Below are 22,158 nucleotides of genomic sequence, written 5' to 3' on the forward strand. Positions count from 1 at the left end.
CTTTGGTCTTGCTGGGAGGAGCAGAGACCTACTTGGGATACTTACCACAGCATTGATGATGAAATATCATTTTTAGAATTAATTAGCTTCCACAGTAGTGGGCGCTGTTAATAATGAAAATAAACTGGCAAATCATTCAAATTGATTAGCTCAGTGCTCGCACAGGATATTGAACACTTCTCTAAATTGCCTGTTAATTTCTCTAATTTGTGGCTATATTTCTTTTCTCTCTAGAATGAAGGAGTATCCTTAAATCCCAAGAGTCTGCAAAGACTAATGAATCAGCAATGGAAGCATGTAATAAATATATAAAATACAGTTATAGTTATGTTTCATCCAGTAGTCGTACAACATAAGTAGCCTGTTGTATTTCAGGCATTTTAGTGTAAATTTTCTTAGAATTTTCATTTTTTTCAGAAATATGTTACATTTATTAGTTTGCTTTGATATTAAGATGTACATATTCAGTAAAAGATTTTTAAACCCAAATCACAGAAAAACACCACACTTATTTCCGAGTACAGACAATATTAAAGACAGCAGGTATTTGCTACACACACAATATCTTAGAAGCAAATGCTCTTGGAGCACATTGTCAAAATGAGTGATTTTTTTCTATGATGATTTCAAAAACATTTCCTAAGAAAAAGGAATGTTGCTCTCAGCTCCAGTATAACATGACAATAGCCATGGAGAATGCACAACTGTTTGGTGAAAAATATGATCACCTGAATGGTGCAGACACCTGACCTTTTCTCAGTCTCCCTTAACATGTCCCTTCCATACAATCAGTGCGAGAGCACCGCACAAGAAAGGCCAGTCCATTAAGAGAATATGCTAATTTTGCCATCCACTCCTAATTGATGCCATTTTACCAAGTAAACAAGACTTCTGTCTACAATGGATCTGTTTCTGCCAGTTAAAAGGATATTTCAGATCTGCTTTTTCCTGTAATTTTCTCTCCAAGAGCTATTGGCGTGTCATTATTGCAAATTATAAGTCTCTCCTTTTACAGAGAGGTGCTATTCTTGCTGTGTTTTTTTTTTCACTCCTTAAAGGCCATCCACTATTTTTTGTCAGTCACTGGAGGATCTTCATTCACGTGAAAAGGTGTCAGTGCCTGACTGTTTGAGCATGATGACAGACATGCTGTGGAAGTGTGAGTGACTGCCTGACACCATAGTGGTTTGTCAATGGTGTCAGCAGCACTCTGGCAGCTAACACAGTATTGTCCCAGACACTCTACAGGACAGCAGCACAATATGGGACCCAGACAGCGCATGATGTGTATCTCCACAACCTCTCTCTCATCCTTCAGTCTTTACCACAGGCCGTGACTGAAGGTCTATGAGGATCCCCGATGCGCCGTGTTGCCTAGATTCATCTTCCCTGTCAGCCGCGTAATGCTGTATGAGCTTGTTCCCTCATTCAAGTAATGCTGATGAATCTGCTGTCCAGATGCCTTTTGCTCCACTTTGTTAAAAAAGGGGGATAGACCCATCACAATGTACCTTTGGGTCTGGCCATACACAATCATTTCTCCCCTCAGCCAAATTGTTCTTCAGCGGAGAGGCTTTCAGAGTGTGTGTGTGTGTGTGTGTGTGTGTGTGTATGTTGGGGGGGGGGCATGGACGGGCAGGCAGGGTTGACTGGCACTCAGCACTAAGCTGTCTCTCTGAGGAAAGGGCTGTTTAAAAGGCAGGAGCTGGCAGCGGAGCAGACCTCTCAGCTCCCTGTCTAAATACTGCCTCGGTGTGACTGACAGCAAGGCAACAGCACACTGGCATTCTCCTTTCAGCCACTCAGCAACCCTTTAACAAAAACCAGAGGATTTAACATAAAACTCAGACCATAGTATAACCTCATGCAACATCGCTGCAGTCACAGCTGTTTCAATTAGACATGACAACCTGTCGTTTCGTCGGCGTTAATGTAGTGCCTTGTGATATGACCTCATGTGGTTTTGGAAAAAAAAAAAAAAGTTAAAATTCATGCTGCAACATAGGAATTAATTAGGATGATTTGAATAACTTCACCTATGATGATTTTTGCACATTTAATCACAAAATACTCTTACTCCACGGAGCAAAATGGTTTTCTACTCCTTTCTTTCCTGGTGTGCCTAATGATGACATTTAATCTAAATCAGTTTATGAAAACTTTTCCATGTTTACTTTGAATTCCATCCCCTGGAAACAATGCAAGGCACTGTAGTTTCATTTTTGATTTATTATTTGTTTCAGATTGACCTTTCCAAATTAAATTTTTAGATATATAAAATGTTCTTTTCCCATACAAGGGGACAAACAACAGTCATCAACAGGCAAAAGTAGACATTGTAAATGTTGCAAATGCTTAATAGCGCAGAATTAACAATCTATGTGGTTTTGCTGGATTAAATTACAGGGATATTTTGCTATTTCATGATGCACTTAGGAATGACGAAGTACAGATATAAGTATTGATTTTTTTCTCCCCATAACCAGATAAACAATATGTATATGTATGTATTTGCAGGGTAAATTGAATCAAAATGCACATATTACATTGAGGGCCCTAGAAGACTGACAGCAATTGAATTTGGCAGTCAAGAATTTAGTTAAAGAGTTAAAGACCTTTGATCTACCGTTTGACAAAATAATATCACAGTGCACCGTGGAAGATATTTATGGCTGTATTTATGGATATATTTTCCCTTTGTTATTGCTGTCTTGTTTTTTTTTTTTTCCACATGATTTTTTTTAACTGCTCGCTCTCACTCTCAGTTTAGCAGTATGCATGTGCATGTTTACATTTGCATGCTATGACACATGAATATATATGTGTGGGTGTGCGTTTGTGCACTTGCCTGCTTGTGCATGTGCGTGTTTGCATGCAGGTATGTGAATGCCAACAGAAGGAAAGCCTGTGTGTGTGTGTGTGTATTCTATACACTGGTATGGGTGTATGTTGTACATGTGTATGTGTGTGTGGTGAGGCGAGCGTGAGGGGGATTGTCTCCAAATGAGAGAGAGAGAGAGAGAGGTAGCAGAGGACGATAGCTATGTTTGTGTGGATTAATAACTATTAATTCTCCTTTTGACTGTAATTGATGCTTAAATCTCCGCTTGCCTCCTCCTCCCGGCAGACCTCTTGTCCCCCCCGTCAATTCTGTCCTTCTAATAAGGGCATTATTCCAAGGGATTTCATGCATTCTGATAAATCAAATTAGAAGGCCAGTGACTTAGATAGATTGCAGCTAGTAATTAGAGAATCCTCAATGCCTTACTCACTGCCACTCATTTACAAGAGTCTTTGTTATCTACCTATCTGGGCGCAGCATGAGGCACTGTGTGTTTGCATCACTTTTCCCCCTCTTAAAATTCCATCCTTATGTCACCAGAGAGACAGATCCCAGACCATTTCTTGTCACCCACAGTAGCACCCGATGCAATGGACAGCGCAGTGGGACGGCCATTAATTGGAGCAACTTGGGGTGGTAAGTACCCACGTGTGTGTCAGTGACATGCAAGAACAAGGAGATGGGCTGACACGGGGAGACAGGGGACACCCTGGGCCAGGCTGCACCTCCGCCTGCCCCCCCTCCAACCCTCCCAACCCTCACCATCCGCCCCCTCCTCTGCCCCTCGCCCTCTCTCCCTGCCCTCTGGAAACAACACCATGTTCCTGATACTGAGTCAATGGTCACTATCCATGTCAGCAGGAGAGTCTTGTTCACATGCCACAAATGTTGTGTGTGTGTGTGTGTGTGTGTGTGTGTGTGTGTGCGTGTGTGTGCGTGTGTGTATGGGTGGGTGCCTGTGCACTTATGTGTATATCTGTTTTGAAAATGAGTACAATAATTATGAACTGGTCAGATGATCAAAACTTCTGCACACTTTTAGCAAAATAAGCTGTTAATAAATGTGTTATAAAGTCAAGTTGAACCTATTGCATTAAATAGTTGAGGTGCATTATGCAAAACTGAGCGTTGATTCACACGAAGACTGTTTCAGCTCAACAATGGAATTTATCAGTGAGACAATGAGAACCATGTAGATGCAACCACTGAATTTCATCCTCACTTTATTCAACCCTCTACAATTTTGCACAATGCACCTTTAAACATAAAAGAACCATTAACTTTCACGTTTTTCATATGCTGGTCTTCCAAAAAAATGACAATTGCAGAACTGCAAACTGTACAAAATGCTGCTGGCTGGGATTTTACAGGTACAAAAAAGAGGGACCACATCATACTGGTGTTGAGCGATTTGTGCTAACTTCCGGTATCTGGCAAAATTGATTTTAAAATTCTTCCTTTAGTTTTTATGGTCCAGCATCTGCAGACTTCCTGACATTTTTTTTTTTTTATCTTTTTTTTATTCAGAGATCCTCCACTGCACATCTTGTAAGCATACCCAAGGTTTGGGGTCGCTGCCTTTACCTATGCTATTATGCCCCAAAAACGTGGGAAACGCTGCTGTTTAGTGTTAGACAGGTTAGCTCTGAGGGCAGCTTTAAGAAACAGCTCATATTTTTGAGTCTACCCTGTAACAAGCTGTTTTTTATATTTCATTTATTCTTTAGCCTTCTCCTATTTTATGTGTTTTAACATATCATATCAATTTTGTTGTAAAATGCTGTAAAAATATAAAATGTTGTAAAATGCTTTGCTGTAAAATATTGTTTTAAATCATTTTTAGGCTTATTTTAACATGATGCTGAATTGTGAAGCACTTGCAGCTGTGTTCCATGCATGCGTGCATGCATGCTTCCATGCATGGAAGGTGCTACATGCTATATTTGTTCATTCATTCAGTAATGAACATGTTTTCAGATGTACACTACAATCCTCTTGCAGTCCAAAATGCTGAGCCTTGTGTTTCTTCCTGATCTTTACGGTATCCCCTGCATGACATTTTTCTTTCTTTCTCCTCCACTTTCTCTGCACCCCTATCACAAACAGCTCTGACAGAGATCACTTTTCTTCTTTTAAAAGGATGAATGAATATAAAAAAGCACAGCGAAACGGAGCACAAGAGGCATCAGTTCCTTTGATTCATGAAGGCTGGGAGTTTGATGGTCCAGCTTCTCTCTCTAGCCTGCACGCCTGCTCTTTCCCAAGCACTCTAATGGAGAACTGCAGTCAGCTCACAGTGACACCGTCAAGCCATCAGGAATGGCTGATTATGGTGCTAAATATTGATCCCTGCCTCACATGTGTCAAAATTCCCCCCACCCTTAATTAGAATTTCCCCTCCGCGCCATACAGGAACTAACCGAATATATTAACGGACTTCATGAGGAGGAGGGGAGCGCTGCTAGCGGGGCATAATTGTGACCTCTTGTCTTGTCTCTTCTCTCCTGAGTTTTGAGATGACTCCCAACTGTCTGTCTGACGCTCCCAGCCTCTGTGATAATCAGACTTATTTTCCTCGTCTTATCACAGGATGATCGGCCTGCCTTCCCTGCTCTCCCTTCCCCTCTCCCCCCTTTTCTTGTCCCTGCTCTTACCCCTCCTCCTCCACCTTGTCCTGTCCAGGCTCCTCTCATTTTTCCTGCCACTGTTAGAGGGGGAGTGTCTTGAAATAATGTGATTATATGTGGACACTGGATTTGCCCAGGAAACTAGACAATGAATTTGTCTACTGGATTTATGCTCTTATTAAAAAACTTTAAATGAAATGAATATCTTAATGTCCTTATAATGGCTTTAATAAACTATGTGTTCGGCATTGATGCTGCTAAGAGATTTGTACCCCTGTATTTCTGCATATTAACACAAGGGGAAATTTAGTATTTTAACAGTTCAGTGGTATTGTGGTCGAGGAATCCACACTTGGATTTAGAGTTTGTGAGTTTTATTCCCAGTCAGGTCATAGAATTAAACCCAACAGCATAAAATTACCACAAGAGGGTTAATAACAATTATCAGACACACATATTACTGTTTCATCCACAGTGAGTGGATAGAGGGATCTTACTTTTGAATATCTGACAGGTATTTGAAAACAGCTCATGTGACACTACGAAGGTCTAAACTTTCGACTGAATTCAGTCAGCAGATTTTTACAAACTTTATCCTCCATACACTGCACCAAATCTCCATCTTCACAGGTCAGGTAGTTCCATATTCAGTCTTAAAATCATGTTTTTAATACAGTAATTGATACAAATAGATGATCCTGCTTGTCTGCAATGCCAATCAACTTGTTTCCAGAATTTTCTTGCTTCAAGTATCATTTTCTGGATTCTCGTAGGCTGATCTGCCTTGTTCTGCCGTGTTTCAGTGTGTTGATTCTTGTTCCCAGAAAAATTCCTGAAACAAAATGCCTGGGAAACGTGGGATTATCTCATCCCACTGGCAGATTTTCCTACTAGTTTTAAGAAAAACAAACAAAATGACTTATTAACATGGAGATTTCTGCAGTGTCACAGTCCAGTGAAATGCATCTAGATTCTTTTATATCCTATGGCCGATTTCTGAGCATTAGAGGTCAGAAATGTAAAAACTGCTTTTCCTTTCAGCTGTGTCTACGCAGTTGCCACCTCTTTTTTGGATTCCAGAGGACTCTCTTTAAGCAGGGAATCCGTATTTCTAACCTTCTCCCTCCACATCTCCAGCTCTTTATTCATCTTTTCCTTCCTTTCCCACCCCATCTCTTCCCATTCTTGCTTTGCCCTTTCACCCCCTTCACCTCACTTTCTCTCCCTCTCTTTGGTTAGGAGGCAGCGGTCCTCATTACAGGGCCCTGGCAGGCTTGCCGTCAGCTGCATTCTGGCGAAAGTCGAGTGCCACAAGGTGCCTTTTTCTATTTGTTTGTTTCATGCTACACTGCACCAGCCACTGACCTGTGGTAGCCATGTCGCACAAGATGGAGGCAGGTTCATCCAATCAAAGGAGGGCTGAAAATTAACACTGATCTTTCCATTTCTGAAGAGGGACTATGGTGAAAGGCAATTTCATGCCCATGGTGTGGATTTAGATTTTTTTTTCTCAATATTTTATTCATTGTGTTATTTTTCTGCCTTATTTTTCTGTTTACTTAAATGTTTAATTTTACATATATGTTCATTTTGTATTACATAAAAAGGACTCTGGTTTATACAAACAACAACACACAAATAGCGAAACAAAGTTTAACTTCATCATTCACTCTTATACCGTCCAAAACTGTCTCGGTCCAAAATGTTAAAAAAACAAAACACACTGGATATCTTGAAATATTTTATTTTTATATGACAGACTTAGAAATTATTTTACACTGTGAATTCAACCTGAATGCCTTAGCCTGCATTTCAGTGTATGCAATATTCATAGTTGATCCATTGACTGCTATTCAAGCGGGAACTATTTGAAGAGGGAAAGTTCATGTGCATTTTTGATGGATTGTGCATGTCTTACCCTACTCTATATGGATAGAGAGCTTGTTTGAAGGTCAGTGATTCTCTTCAGTGAGAGTCTCTTCCATGCTCCTTTTGGGGGGGAAAGAATATCTCTGTCTTCACTCCATATTTCTCCAGCGCTTCTAGGATGACTAGGTTGGATGACCTTGAATCCTCACAGAGATGAATCTCTTTCTTCCTCTTTCTTCTCTTTTTCTCAGGGAACTCTGTCATGAAGAAGAAAGACAAGGAGCTCCTCTCTTCATGCTGTGTGGTTTTACCACCTCCTTTCATGTAAAATATCCACTTTTCCCACACTCAAGCTGTTTATGTCTTTGATATTTCATGTAAGAGATTTTTACCATATGTGTGGTGATAACAAACTACAACACTCACATAATATTTAAGCTATTTGTCCTCTTTTGCCTTGCCTTGCAGCTGCATATATTCACCAACTAATGCCAATCCCAGCAGTGGGACACCAAATATGTTCTGCTGAGTTCCAGCGAGATGTATATAGAGTGGTACACAAGTCATCTAGATATTTTCTTTTTGATATGATGCTGCAGCCATGAAACAGTGACCTTTTGGGTTTGAATATTTCACTCAATAAAGAAAAATTGTCATGTGGTTTCAGTGAAGTGTCACAACAAGATATATACATAATAATAATAATAATAATAATAAAAACATGAATTTGTTGTAAAATATGGTAAGACTTTTTTTCTAACTTTGAGGCTGCTTAAGGGGAAATCTAAGGGGAAATCAGATTTCAAGGGGTTAGAGCTTAAGGCTGTTGACAACCAATCACTTTCCCACTGACTTCAAGTAAATCCTGACAATGTTTAGAATGAGTGTTTTTTTTTTTTTTTTTTTTTTTTGGGGTGTGTGTGTGTGTCTGTGTCTGTGTGTGTGTCTGTGTGTGTGTGTGCATGCCTTTGTCTTAGCATGTAGGAACAAGGGGTTGAACAGGGGTTGAGTGGATCCAGAGAGCTGGCAGGTGCATTATTGCAGCAGGCTCTGCCTAGCTTGACGTGTGTGTTCCTAATCTCCTAGTGATATGACAAAGCTGTGTGGGAGCCTTGGCTGGATCTCTTCTGTATGCTGTGTGTGACACGCACACTTACACACACACATACGCACTCTGCAAGCCCCACACCCATCCTCTCCCGCCTGTCCAACACAGACACATGCACTCATTCTCACTTGCGTTGCCCTCTTGACCCTGTGGGGACTTACCGCGAGGAACGTCCACCTCCTGGCACCCTCTCGCTGTAGATGTGAATCTGTTTGTGCTATGGAAGCTTTATATGGCCATCATAACATTCATTCAGTTGTCAAAACGCACACATGTATGCATTCATGCACACACAAATACACACAGAGAGCAAACAACATCAGAGAGGGGGACCTGAACGCACCGCGAATTCAGTAACAATTTCAAGCCTGTTTAGCTCCAGCTAGGCCAATGTAGGAGAATGCAACGTGGTTGTAACCATTTGACCTGGGCTGCTGTGGAATAGATTACATTAAAGCAAGCTCTTTTACCTTCTATTCCTGTCTTGATTTAATCTGTGGAGTAGTTCAGCTTCTTGGAAACTCAACAGCAAACATACACGGCAGACAAGGGCTGCATAGCTCCACCACCTATAGGCACTAATTTGAAGAAACCGCTCCTTTTTTTCCCCAGTTATGCTTGTTTTAGTATCATCTGTGGACAGCATAGACAGAGGCCTTGGGCTTGGTCCTCATTATAATTGGTTTTCTGCTTGAACTTTCAAAAACTGTCACATCAAAACAAGAAAAATATTTCCTCTGTTTTCTTTTGATTTGATTTGGCTATAGGCTTTGCATTCAGATGAGCTTCTCGACAAAGTTGTCTTTGGCATCGGTTTCTACATTTCTTCCAAATAATGTAAACAGCCTCCATTATATATTCATAATTGCCCTGATATGTGCCTGATTTAGGACATTTTTTAAACACAGATTGCTTTAATCTGCACCAATTTCATCCTCAGTTTAGCTAAACTAAAATTTTAAGAAGATAGAAGACCACGCCTAGTTAAAAAACAACAGCAACAAAAAAAAGAAATAAATAAAAAAATAAAAAAAGTGCTGGTCTCAGTTTGCAGGCCCTCCCCCACTCACACACATACACACACTTATTTGACTTGAAGACATGAACAGATTACATGTGCATGGGTGTGTTTCATGTGTTTCACTTCACATGGAGCAGGAGCACAAACTGTAACACAGGACGAGGGCAAATTCTTGTTGGACCCGTGCCGATGCATCTGACCGTGCTGACATTTTGTGCAGTGACATCATCAGAGGGAAGGATAGTTTGTAGCCATGCATTCAATCAAATTGTCATAGTTTAAGGTGTAAATAGAGCAGATCACACACACAGAAACAGGTCAACAGCAGCCTTTTTGAATATCTTTAGGATTTTTCAAAAAATTTGCAGCATTACAAATTCAAGGGGGATTTATTATTTAGTGCGCTGCCATTACAACATTTTCTAAAAAAAAGCCTTCTTGGTGATACCTGACACTTGTCATCAAAAACATGTTCGTCTGTAATCTGTGTTTTTACAGTTTGTTCCTCAGTCTCCTCCAGCTTCGCCCCAGAGACCTGTATGCATCATTTGAGGCTCATACAATTCACTGCTTCCCATGCCACCGGCTCCTACCGGCCAGATAGAGGCATTTTTCGCCACTTAGAAACACACTCCGAGTCCGATCCCTTCCTCCTTAATATGTCCTCTATTACCATCAGGCATTTATGCCTGTTTTTTCTACTTCAGTAACCACTGAGCGCTGGCTTCATTAAAACTAATTGAATCGGAAACATGTCTGCCTTAGGAAACATTAACTCTTTCTATAAAGGAAATTTCCGATTTCATTTTGTCAATAAGGTCAAAGGACTCAGCTTGTGTGTTCAATACTGATGCATGTTGTGCCCATAAACTTAAACTGTAGGGCTATGTCACTGGTATGCACAGTCTATGTAACCAGGCCACTGGGGTTTCTGGTGGTGATATGTTCATTTGTAAGTCTCACCATTCCATTTCTGCATCTTTGCAGAAATGGAATACCACCATAAGGTCCAGTCAATTTCACTGCATTATTAATTTCTTGTGGTTTGCAGAATTGCCTCGGTACAAACACCGCATTAATGGATTTTGCTGACCACACTTGAAACAATAATTTGATGGCATCCGTCAGAAATCAGTGCGCAATTACAGACTATACACAGCTGTTTAATATGAAGTAAATATTTATGAGTGATCTGACTAGACATCAAGTTCAGTCAATCTTCTTTGAAAGGATCTTTGCAAATGATTAACCTCATTTTACTGGTGCTGTCTGGCTTGGTAATGGCCATTAGAGCTAAGAAGGACTGAGGCCTTTGATTTTTGGCTCCTCATCATTCACAGCTTGTCGCATCCCTTCATCCTTCATACATGGCTGCTGAATTGATTGTCTGTTTAGTCCTATGAATGATAAAGCTGCTCTGGGCCACAGGCTGAGAGAGACAGACAGGGCCCACCTCCATCTATATGCAAGGTGCTTTTCTTTCTTCTTTCTTTTTTTGCCTCACCACTTGAAAATCAGCTTTTTGCATTATTTATTCGACAATCATGAGCATTTCAATATGGTAAATCAAATAAGTCACAGTAATATAACTATAGACACTCATACCCATAAGGCCATGCACTCATCATTCAGCTCATTATTCATTCATATTGGTTTGTGCTATAGTTGCCGGGCCTCATGGGATTCATAAGTTGTGTACTCAACATGTTTTAACACCAGCTCAGAAGTGCTCGCAGCTGCCCTGTGCCTAAACAGTGGAAACACAACATAAAAAAAAGTCAATTGTGAAGGTGGCCTGGATGCAGATCACTGGATAATGTGAAATGATCAAGGAGTGCTGAGGATAGGATGGGAGTATTACTCAAATAATTTACACCCTAGAACATGGTGACATGAAAATAATTGAAAGGTTGAAGACACTGACAATGTTAAAACAGCAGTGTACACTGACTTAAGTTACTTGAAACATTTTCAGTTGGTGAATGAGTCTGCAACGTAATAAACATCTCATGGCATTTTGTTTATAAAAATGCCTAAAGATCTATTTCAAATATTTTCAGAAGTATAACTTTAGATGAAATGATTAAGTGCCTCAAAATGACTTTTTTACATAATTCATAAAATGTAAAGAAAGATAATGATATGTTGCCATGATTTCCTCAAGGTTTGTTTTTTTTGCCAAAGTTAATTAACAGGCAACATCATTGTACATTATGCACTACAGCAGTATGTATCATGTTTCCTCTCTGTCTCCCAGTAACTGGCTGCAGCACTCTGGTCTTTACTGCTATTTAAAAAAAAAAAAAAAAAAAAAACAATATTTCACCTTGAGCCACTCCATCAAAACAGCACTACAGCAGTGATGTGAGCAGCGGTGAGGTTTCCTCTTCAAATGTGTGCCAAGTCCTCATATGGTGCAAAGGTGAAAGGTCAAGTGCTCTCTCACCATGGGGATCAGATGAATCAAAAGGTCCAGCTTATCTTGGTTTCCTAACATGGTAATTCATACATTAGACCCTCATCCTAAAACTAAGTCACTGCCGATATTGTCAACATAAGAACCCTTACAAGAGTCGACAGGACTCTATATTACAGCCAAGCAAAAATGTGTCCTTTGTAGTTAGGGCATGGCTCCCGATAGAATAGTTGATATTAACGGTCATTTCAAATATACTACCACAGCATCCCTGCCAGCAGACTAACATACTTATAGCTGCAGCGCTCAGCTCCTCAAATCCACCTATATCGCACACACGAGCCTGTCAAACTGCATCATAAAGTCATAAAATTAGACAAAAATGCAGCCATGTGCAGCTGTGCATGCAGCACGACCCATGATCATCACTCTGTGTGTGGGCTTATGTGTGTGTGTGTGTATGTGTGTGTGTGTGTGTGTGTGTGTGTGAGTGTGTGTGTAAAATGGTGCTACTGCAATTGTGAAGCAGCACTCTCAGAAGCTTGGATGCAGGCTTGTAATTTGGAGCCTTTCTCAGTTCCTCTACAAGCACTTAGCAGCAGATACAGGCACTGTTCCTCTCACAGAGACAGGCACACGGCTACCTTTACCTGCTGGCTTCAGCTCAGGCAGTTCTTTCTCCTCTGCGGAAGCCAAAGACATGACTGAACAACAGCAGTAGCCTATATTTCATTTCATTACTGTAAACCTACTTACACTGACATGAAAATGTCTAGTAACCTTCCACTGATGTGAAGCGTGGGGTGGAAATTAAGTCATAGGCCCAAGATCTTAATGAATTTTGATTCAAAATCCCCTAGCATATTCATGCACAAACACTGACAGAAGTATTTGCTACATGTGTCATATTTTATTGTGTAGAGATAGACATTAAAAATCTAACTGTAGTTTGAGTCAATAGAAGGAACTTGTGACATTGTAACGCACCCTTATTTCAACAGATCTGCTAAATGTCAGCAAACCGGTTCTGAATGTAATCCCAATTTGCCTTGGAATTAGTACTTTACAGTGACGATCTAATTATTTAGACAATTTATTGCCTCCTGCTAATATCTCTCAAAAGAAGCTGTTCCTTTCAGCTTGATCATGTGATAAATGTGGGATCATTCTGGATAAGTCCCAGACATCGCCTCGGAGCCTGGCGTCACTTCTCTGCTCGGATCCAGTGAAGGAGAGAGACTCTGACAGCAGCACGGTTTTAATTCGTGGCCAATCGATGCCGTAGATGTTACTTTTTTTTTAATGTCTTACATGTTTGCAAAGTATAGACTACAATATGCAAATTAGATGCGCAACAAAATCCAAAAGTAATTTGAAGTGCATTTGTATTTTGCCAGTCCTTAAATTGGAGTAAAGGATATAAGACCCTTTTTTAACCAAAGTGTAATCTGTGTGATTTGGTGATTTAAAGCCTTATAAAGAGCGAAGCTGCATAGGAAATCTGAATAGCACAGGGGCTCAGAGTTTACGTCCCGCGAGGGGTTGAGGGGCGACGGGGGCAGTAACAGGTTTCTCATGAAACTACAATAAAGCAACAAACTATTCAGTCCGAGCTATTTCAAACAGCACATGCCTTCTCTTTCGCTCGATCCGCCTCTCTTTAAAGTCAACCTGTATTAAATGACTTGATTGTGCCAAAATGTCTTTCTGAGCCAAAGGAATTTCAAAATTAGTCAGAGATGCGCTTTGTGTCCGGCAGCAGGACATGGGCCTGCACCTGTGCTGAAGCGTCAAGGAACAAGCAGCTCTTAAATCTCACGTTTCCAGCTCTTTTCAGCGACACTCTCTGTACAGATGTGTTTGTTTGTAGTGGTCTTTTGTTTCAGTCGGTCCTCTGCTCAACGAAATTTGGTGACTTAAATGCGCTGGAAAAGGACTGTTTGGTTATGGTGATGTCTGCCTGGTCGGCGTGGCAAGATAGGATCATTGTCTACATTTGCATAATACAGGTGATGTCAGATGAAATGGTGGAAATAGCCACAGAAATTATTTCTCAGTTGAATAAAGATAATTCGAAAGTGAAGATTTATTATTATTATTGTAAATATTATTTTAATCCTTATTCAACAAGTTTTTGAGTCCAATCAGAAAGTCAAACTTTTATTCGCATCAGCTCGCGTCAAGGAATATCCGGCGGCTCTGATTTATAAATTCTGAGTTTCTGTTTTGGTAGATTTTAGGACTGAATGTGTAATCCAAACGAAGAATAGCCTATGATATGAATTAAGCCGACGTCTAATACAAATAGACATTATACAATGAGGAGGTGGCTTGTTGTGTCTAACCTCATTCATCGCCTTAAAAGCCTTTGATAAAAAGCTATTTTTTTTTTAAATTATTCAAATATTCGAAATGCGCGGAAGAGAAAAGTTTTAGGTGGTTTCCAAATTAGATGTGTATTAAAATGTTATTTTGATAACTGAAATTTCTGCTCCATGGGCGGAAGAATAAAATGAGCAAATACTGAGATGTGATTTTTTTTTTCTGCAGTAACAGATTTTTGTTTAAACAAAACAGACAATTCAAACTTTTAAAATAAAACAGCAGTGGGCCTGAACATCATTTGCGAGAAGCTGATAGTTTTTAAAAACAAGAAATTATTTTACCTACATGGACTAAATGGGTCTATATAGGCTACTTTTACAGTAGCTTTAGTTAAACTTGAATTTCAGTGGCCTGCCAGTAAAGTATAATTAATTATTGCATCATTAAATTGCGCATGTCTTTGCTCAGTCAGTGACTGTAAACGTTGTTTATAACAGGCATTAATATTTAGCGAAGGGGTAAAAGAAAATTAAGCATTTAGTTAGAACTCAAATGATACATTTTATTTCCTCCTGGTGCTGAAGTGGGCTATTTCGATCAGGAAAATTGTATTTTGAGGAACAAATTAATTTCAGAGAACTTATTTAGCAAAGAATTGATTTAAAAGTTTTATTTGTAAACATTAAATATTTCTTTCTCTCTAAAGGTTTTGAATTCGGCACCAAATGCGTTGCAGTAGTCTAAATACATCATATGATGGCAAGGATGTAGGCCTATCACACACTCATGAACCTTTGATATAAGATGGAGTTTTCATTTCCAAACGTGTTAAATCATAACTACCTAGACGTATATAAGACATGAAACATAGACAACGTGCTCAGCATGAATTTTGGATGGATTGAAATCGTTTAAATTGCACCATGCTTAGTGTAGCTCTTGGCAATAGAAATAATAAATATATAGAAACGTTTATATTCAACAGCAACAATACTTACAACACATACAAACAAGGAATGTCTGACAGTTTTACAAACACCATGGGTCCCTCATTTTCTATACAGATGAGATACTTTTCCACATATGCGTCATACATAAAAGGTGTGCCAGTACTACGAATCTGTATCAAATCTAGCAGACTACATAGTGTCCGGTATATATTGTATATAGACATCACCTCAGCAAGTGCCTATAAAACCTAGAACATGCGTTGTCTTTTCTTTCAAACCTTGGGATCCTGACAGAAACACATAGGCACGAGTCATAAAAGAAAAAAAAAAGAAAAAGAAAAGAAATCTCTTCATTATAACAAACTTTATACACGTTATAAATTGATGCATTGGACGCATCACATAATCTATCATAATATACAGTGTGTGTATATATAAATGGAATATATTACATCTGAGTATGCTTAATCAGTGGAGCTGATGTTAAATAAACAGTAAGTGATAATTGCAAGACCGGATTAATTTTGTTGACAATTTGTCCATTTGGAGAGAAATTCCCCGCGGTGATTCATTCATTTGGCACTCACAATAATTTCAAGGAATTACATGGCAATCAAAACGAGGGCTCAGTTCTTTGTTTTCATCCTGTTAATCTTTTTTTTCCTCATGAATCCTTACTCATAATAGGTATTGTTGTTCTAATAGCCTACGGAGCTTGCAAATATTCAGAAATAATATGTTAAAAATCTGTCAGGCTGACTCAAACAGAGTCTTTGGAAGTTCTTTGAGGTCTCGCCATTGAGCCAAAGCGTCAAACTCAGAAAGGTAGAGTGTCGAGGAAAAGTTTGTCAATTATTGCTGGCGGTGGGACTAGGTCTTCTAGTTTTAAGTAAAAGATACGCTGCAGACCTTGGGTACAGAGTGTGCGGAGTTCAGGGAGCTTTCCCAAGAGTTTTGACAAGTAGTTGGGACGATTCAATCCACCGCCATTGAATGTCACTTGATCTTTGAGGCAGTTGACTATCTTGTTTTGAAGATCCTCAACTCTCTTGGGTTCTTTAAGCCCGTGTCGCTCTGAAATGTAAACACATCAAGAAGAACCGACTCAGTTATTCAGAAAATAATTTCCGAGAAAGCAGTCTCCCCTGTATTGCATGCGCAGTTGAAACTTAACATTTCCAGATGACAGTTTTTACGCACCTGTTACCATGGCCAGCGCCGCGATGCAGGAGAAAGCTGAGATGTCTATATTCATGCTCTGCAAGTTAGAAGAAAACTCCACGATAGCGTCCACCCATTCCCCAAATCCACGGACGCACTGTAGCCTGTGTAAGACCACTCCATTACAAAAAATAAGTTTGCCTTCCACCGGGTTGGACCTGCAATTAATAACAAAGTGTCATTAATTACCGTTGGCTATAAATGGGAATTTAAGAGCCTCCTAATTATTGGGCAGCTAATAAAACCCAAAGCAGTGAAGCCTGAAGGAGGGGCTGGTGTTCATCCAGGGCTTAGGTTATTTTTGTAATTACGCAGCTTACCTGTATGCCAGTCGCAGAACAAAAAGCTCAAGGAAGGCTGATTCGAAGAGGAGATCTTGGTCTTGTTTTGGTAGATCACAAAACCCGGGGATCTTCTCCGCCCAGCCTCGGATAATCTCCATGGAGCCCGTCAGAAGATCATAGAACTGCTGGATGTGCTGAGTGTCGTCTCCAGTCATTTGGTAGTCAGGGTTAGCCTGGAACTGGAATTTAATTTAAACAGCGCTTTAATGAGGTCCTTTAAAATATATAATCCGTGAAATTGCAAAAGCCCATTTCCAGGAGAGAGAGTGCTTTTTTACTATTAAATTCATGTCTTCTTTTTATTGAGTTCTCAATTTCAAAGCAATTTACTTAGTAAAATATGCCACATTAAAAGCCGGACAAAGTTAGGAATGCAGGGATGTATCGCACAAAACTTTTCAAGGTAATAAACTGTTGCCAAAAGCAGGTCTAAATTAAAGAGACCGTCAGTCCTTTTGTTACTCCTTTATCCTCCCAAACTAATGGTAGAACTTTTTTATGTGTATGTTTTTTTCTGGAATTGTTCTTTACTCACTCTGGAGTAGTCCAGCGCAGACATGGAGGGGTTGGAGTCCACATGGGCCCTAACAAGTGCGCTTATGAGGCTCACCGGCGGCGAGGGTGGGGATGGCTCCTGGGGGCTTTTAGGTTTGGATGGTAGGCGTCCTCTTCGACCTTTTAGATTAGCCGTCCGGACAACTGTGTTTGGAGTACGATATGATATATATAAGTCATTATTATATCCTCTTAATGTCGTGCGTAAAAGGTTAAATTCTGATAAAATAGTAATCCCACACTCTGCATTACGCACAGGACATTCCATTATATCAGCGTGAAAATATAAACGGTTCGACTGCCATAATTTAATCCATGGCCTAAACATACCTTCTTTCACCATTCCGACGACAAGGCACTTCTGGAAACGGCAGTACTGGCAACGATTTCTTCGGCGTTTGTCAACAGGACAGTTTTTATTTGCTAAACACACGTATTTTGCATTTTTCTGAACAGTGCGCTGTAAAAAAGAAAGAAAGAAAGAAAAACATAAATTCAGCATGTGGGCCTATGTCAGAGACGTGTAGAACACGGACTATGCATTGCTGTATAACTGCTGCAAACATGATGTTGAAAAGATGAAAACGATATTATATCTGTCTCATCTCCTGTTTGGGACTGTTCAGTATGCGCCGAACAAGAGGGGATAGACATTCAGCAAATACAAATTCGTGGTCATTCATATTTTACCCATTCCTCTGAGATAAGCTCTGTGTGAATACGAGTAGGCGTTTTTTCAAATGGAATTTGATATTAACTGATATAAAGTTTTTACGCATGCACTTTAAACTGTTGCATGATAATATCAGCCATATTTTACACAGCGGGTAGCCTGCATTGAAAATGTGATGTCATTAAATTTGTATGTAATTTCAACAGAAATGAACACACGGGTATAGTGCATAATAGGAAGCATGCTGCATGTCTTGCAAATAATAACAGTAACGCCGATTCATGATTTTGCTGTCAGCCCACCTTGAAAAATCCTTTGCAGCCCTCGCAGGTTCTCACTCCATAGTGCTGGCAGGCTGCGTTGTCCCCACATACTGCACACAGACCCTCGTTTGATGGAGATCCTCGGGACGGGGGCGATGGTACTTGGCTGTCCATCAGCTGGTGGCCATGGCCGAGCTGAAGGGAGTGAGGAAAGGCCAGGCCAGCCTGTTTCCTTATGGCGCTGGGTACCGCGAAGCTCTGGCTGTCGAGGCCACGGTGCGCGCCTGGGTTGTCGTGGTTCATGGAGACGTGCAGCGGGCCGTCGAACCGCATCTGACAGCTAGAAACAGGAGTACCAGGGGGAGACTGCTTGAAGGAGAACAGCGAAAGCCTCGACACCGGATTCTTGCGCTGGTCTATCATATGAGAAGTTGCCGCAACATAGTTCTGGTGGAAACTATGGAGGGAGCTCGGATCCTCCCACATGTGATTTGGCTGAACCTGGAAGTTTGGCGTACTTGGGGCATGAGGCGAGGAGGGTTTGAAGTACATAGGCCCAGAGTGAGCCATCATTTCTTCCGACTGAGGTGGCAAGTGGCTCTGCTGATGGTAGCTGTGCATCTGGACTTCCTCCACCTTGATAGAGGACTGTTCTCCAGAGTGGGGCATTTGATACAGACAGGGCGGTTTAACGTCGTAACTGGTGTTATAGTTGTCCATGAATGTACTGAAACTAGGGAGAGAAGTAGTAGCTGTGATCTCAGTGTTGGTCAAGTCCATGCTAAACTTAACAAACTCAGGTGTTAAGAAGTCGCAGCTGTATTCTCCTGCGGTATGGTAGCTGTAGCTCTGGGAAGCAGGACTAGCTCCTTGAGGTGATGATCCATACTGAGCCTGAACGCAGGGCATGGCTGAAAACCAAATGGGCAAAAACTCCTCAGAATTCCTAAAATAAAAGCTGTTCCAACTGCAAGCTATATTATCTTTAAAGTTTTATAAATTAAGGAGATATCATTTTACTTTGCACAATTATGTGACAGCACTTTATGTATTTAAATTAGAAACAAAAATAAATATGCAACAATATAAAATCTGCATTGTGTAGTAGTAAATAATTTGCCATAGCCTACCTCAAGTCTTCTGACAGTTTTTCGGTGACACTTGAAATGGGTAATGTCAGGAGTTGTATGGGGGTCAGGATTCAAGAAAACGGCTCTGTTCTGGAATCTTCCCCTAATAAAATAGACAACTTTTACATTTACTAGTTTATAAAATAAAGTGTCCTCTAAAGATGATCATAAATTCCACACATCAGTCAGAATCAAGATAGACAATTACGCACAAAGTGTAACCAATTTTGATTACTGTTATTACGCATAACCTCACAAAGGTGGTTAATGAACGAGGGTAGATTATTTAATATGTGCATATAGAAATTAAACAACACAAGACGATTTTTCTTTGTTTTTCCATTATAAATGACAGCGCCGTTCAGCATGAATAGAACAACTTCGCGTAATTCACACCGGTGACTTTCAAAACTTCTGGCCACAAACAACGAGAATGCTGAAAATTCCCGTTAAACATCAAACACACCGCATAGATCTCAGCACGATGAGCAACAACTCAATACTGTGTCATGCCAACTTGACAGTGAAGGGAGCCGTAGAATACAAAACTGGTTTAAATGGCTCGAATCAAAGTGGCACAAGTAAAGCGCAGGCACGGCGTGGAAATAAATAGACAAACCGACCTTACCTTTTTCACATCAGGATCGTGGCTTTCAATCCATACAATAGGCATGCAGGGGATATTCATCAATTTCTGTAAAAGCTCCAAATCATGAGCGTCGGTACCCAACAATGCCAGGCAAACCGTGTGACTCCGAGCACTGATCGCGACACAAGCATCGACTACCCAGTCTGGCCAATGTGGCTTTGTTTATGTGAGCTCTGGATACCGTGGCCCACGTGTTTCACATGGCAACGTCATCTGCGTCGACACTGACACGGACCAATCCGTTTGGGAACTTTCTCAAGCCCCAATTTTTCTAGTGAGTATGTTTGTCTTGTGGTATGTGTTCTATGCTGCTTCCCACATGGACATTAGCAGGGATGTAGTGGAGGGTAAACCCACCTAGACTCAGTTCACCCACCTTTTCATGTGCTTTTTTTCTTTTTGCTGATATGAATCTTTGTATGCATCATAGGCACTCTGGGAAGTTTCCAGCAGATGTAAGTTTTGAGGATCGGACCAATTAGGCAACAGAATCATAAATTAATGTTTTCCTGAAAATATAATTGACTTTGTCTGTATTTATAATTGTTGATGGTTTGATTCAATCAAAGTTTGATTGTCAGAATGTATACATGTCAGTAGCACTTTATTGCAAAGCCTTGTCAGCTGCTCTCTGTAAAGGTGTTTTTTTTTTTTTTTTTTTTTTTTTTGGTATCCAGGTGTTCATGCAATATAATACACAGGTAACGGTGCAGAACACCACCGCCTCTGCAACCCTCCTGAGTTTTGTGCTGCAGAGGTGCTATGGCGCACCTAATCTATTGTTTTATCATTATCTTTGTGCAAAGTTGATACAAGGTGAACTGTGTTTTTGCCCGGGCACCGTTGTGTCACAATGAAGCTGGCATGCCAGACCACTTGTTTGAAATAGGCCTAATGAAGCGGGGGTCAATATTATTCTTCGCTATCTTCTGACAGGTTTTTTTGTATTTCAATTGTGTTCCAAATTTAGACCTCAACTGGCGTGGGTGTGTGGGGGCCTACCTATTCATAGAGCTCGTACCGTGTATATGAGCCACTGGAGGAGGAAGAGGGATAATTAGTAGGCCTGTAGCCAGTTGTCATGGGCGAACCAATTTACTCTCCAGAGAGGGAAACGTGATAGGAGCGGGCAGAATGGAGAATGACGCAGAAAACGCTCACGTTGACGCAGTCGCCAAACTAGTCTTTTTGGACCTATTGTTCTGCAATAGACTGACTGATCTGGGTGTAATCTTGCACCAACACACTGTAGCCAATCGCACAGGCATGGATTTTAACGTCCTCATTTTGGCCTGGGCAACAATCCAAGGTGGGTGTAGAGGGTAGAGGGCACATTTTGAGGCGGGATGTAACCCTATGTAAATCCACATACCTAAGTGGATAACAACAACCAACATCATCTGTCACACAGCCTCTTGTGCTCCTTGCAGAGGAACGATGCACGCTATTATACATGCCACAGCAGCTACCATGAGTGTTGGCAGTCATTTTTTGACTGTCCCATTCAGAGGGAGAGAAGTACCTCTACATAAGGGTAGAACTTGAACATGAAAAAAAAAAAACCTCTATATATCATGGTTACACTCACCTCTAGAGGACACTATTGTTCACCACCCATACATCAACTAGCTCCTCTTTCCCTCTTCTTAGAATTAACCTACTAATTAACCCAACCTCATTAAGGCGATATAATCACACCAAATCATTTTCAGGTAGGCCATGATAATTGGATATGGCATGTGTTGTGAATGAGAAAAGCCCATGTTTTGTATAAAAAACGTATTTAATTCATTCTCTACTACTCTCCACACAGCACTGTGGACATTCACAACCAGTACTAGAATGTACTGCTTTTTTTTTCCTTTTTAAATTTATTTATTTATTTATTTGATAATGTAATAACCACCAACACGCCATAATTGACTTCTCGTCCACCCAACTCTAACTCTATGGTTGCCTGTCACTGTTATTAGACCAGCCTCGTTCACTTACAGTGGAGGCTTGCTCTACACCTGCACAAGACTTCACCTAGGCTACTTTAGCCAGAAACTGGACTTCCAACATGTTTACCGAAATCAGCTGTCTGTGATTTTCAGATGAATTTATAACTAGGGGCTCATGTAATCTAGGCTGCAAAACACAAACCAGATTTGTCTGAAGAGATC

General features: G+C 40.5%; 1 protein-coding gene across 1 annotated transcript; it reads right to left on the bottom strand.

Annotated features, from left to right (window-relative positions):
* Positions 1 to 14,805: 14,805 nt before the first annotated feature.
* Positions 14,806 to 20,107, bottom strand: nr4a2a (nuclear receptor subfamily 4, group A, member 2a). Its single transcript, XM_030080360.1, has 8 exons — positions 19,973 to 20,107; positions 19,345 to 19,447; positions 18,254 to 19,125; positions 17,609 to 17,738; positions 17,259 to 17,422; positions 16,700 to 16,902; positions 16,359 to 16,537; positions 14,806 to 16,232 (listed from the first exon to the last, which is right to left on the bottom strand). The coding sequence occupies exons 3-8, from the start codon at positions 19,121 to 19,123 to the stop codon at positions 15,976 to 15,978; spliced, it is 1,803 nt and encodes a 600-aa protein (XP_029936220.1). The 5' UTR covers positions 19,124 to 19,125; positions 19,345 to 19,447; positions 19,973 to 20,107; the 3' UTR covers positions 14,806 to 15,975.
* Between the last annotated feature and the right edge of the window lie 2,051 nt (positions 20,108 to 22,158).

The sequence above is a fragment of the Myripristis murdjan genome, chromosome 21 (assembly GCF_902150065.1).
Source record: "Myripristis murdjan chromosome 21, fMyrMur1.1, whole genome shotgun sequence".
Taxonomy (NCBI): Eukaryota; Metazoa; Chordata; class Actinopteri; order Holocentriformes; family Holocentridae; genus Myripristis; species Myripristis murdjan.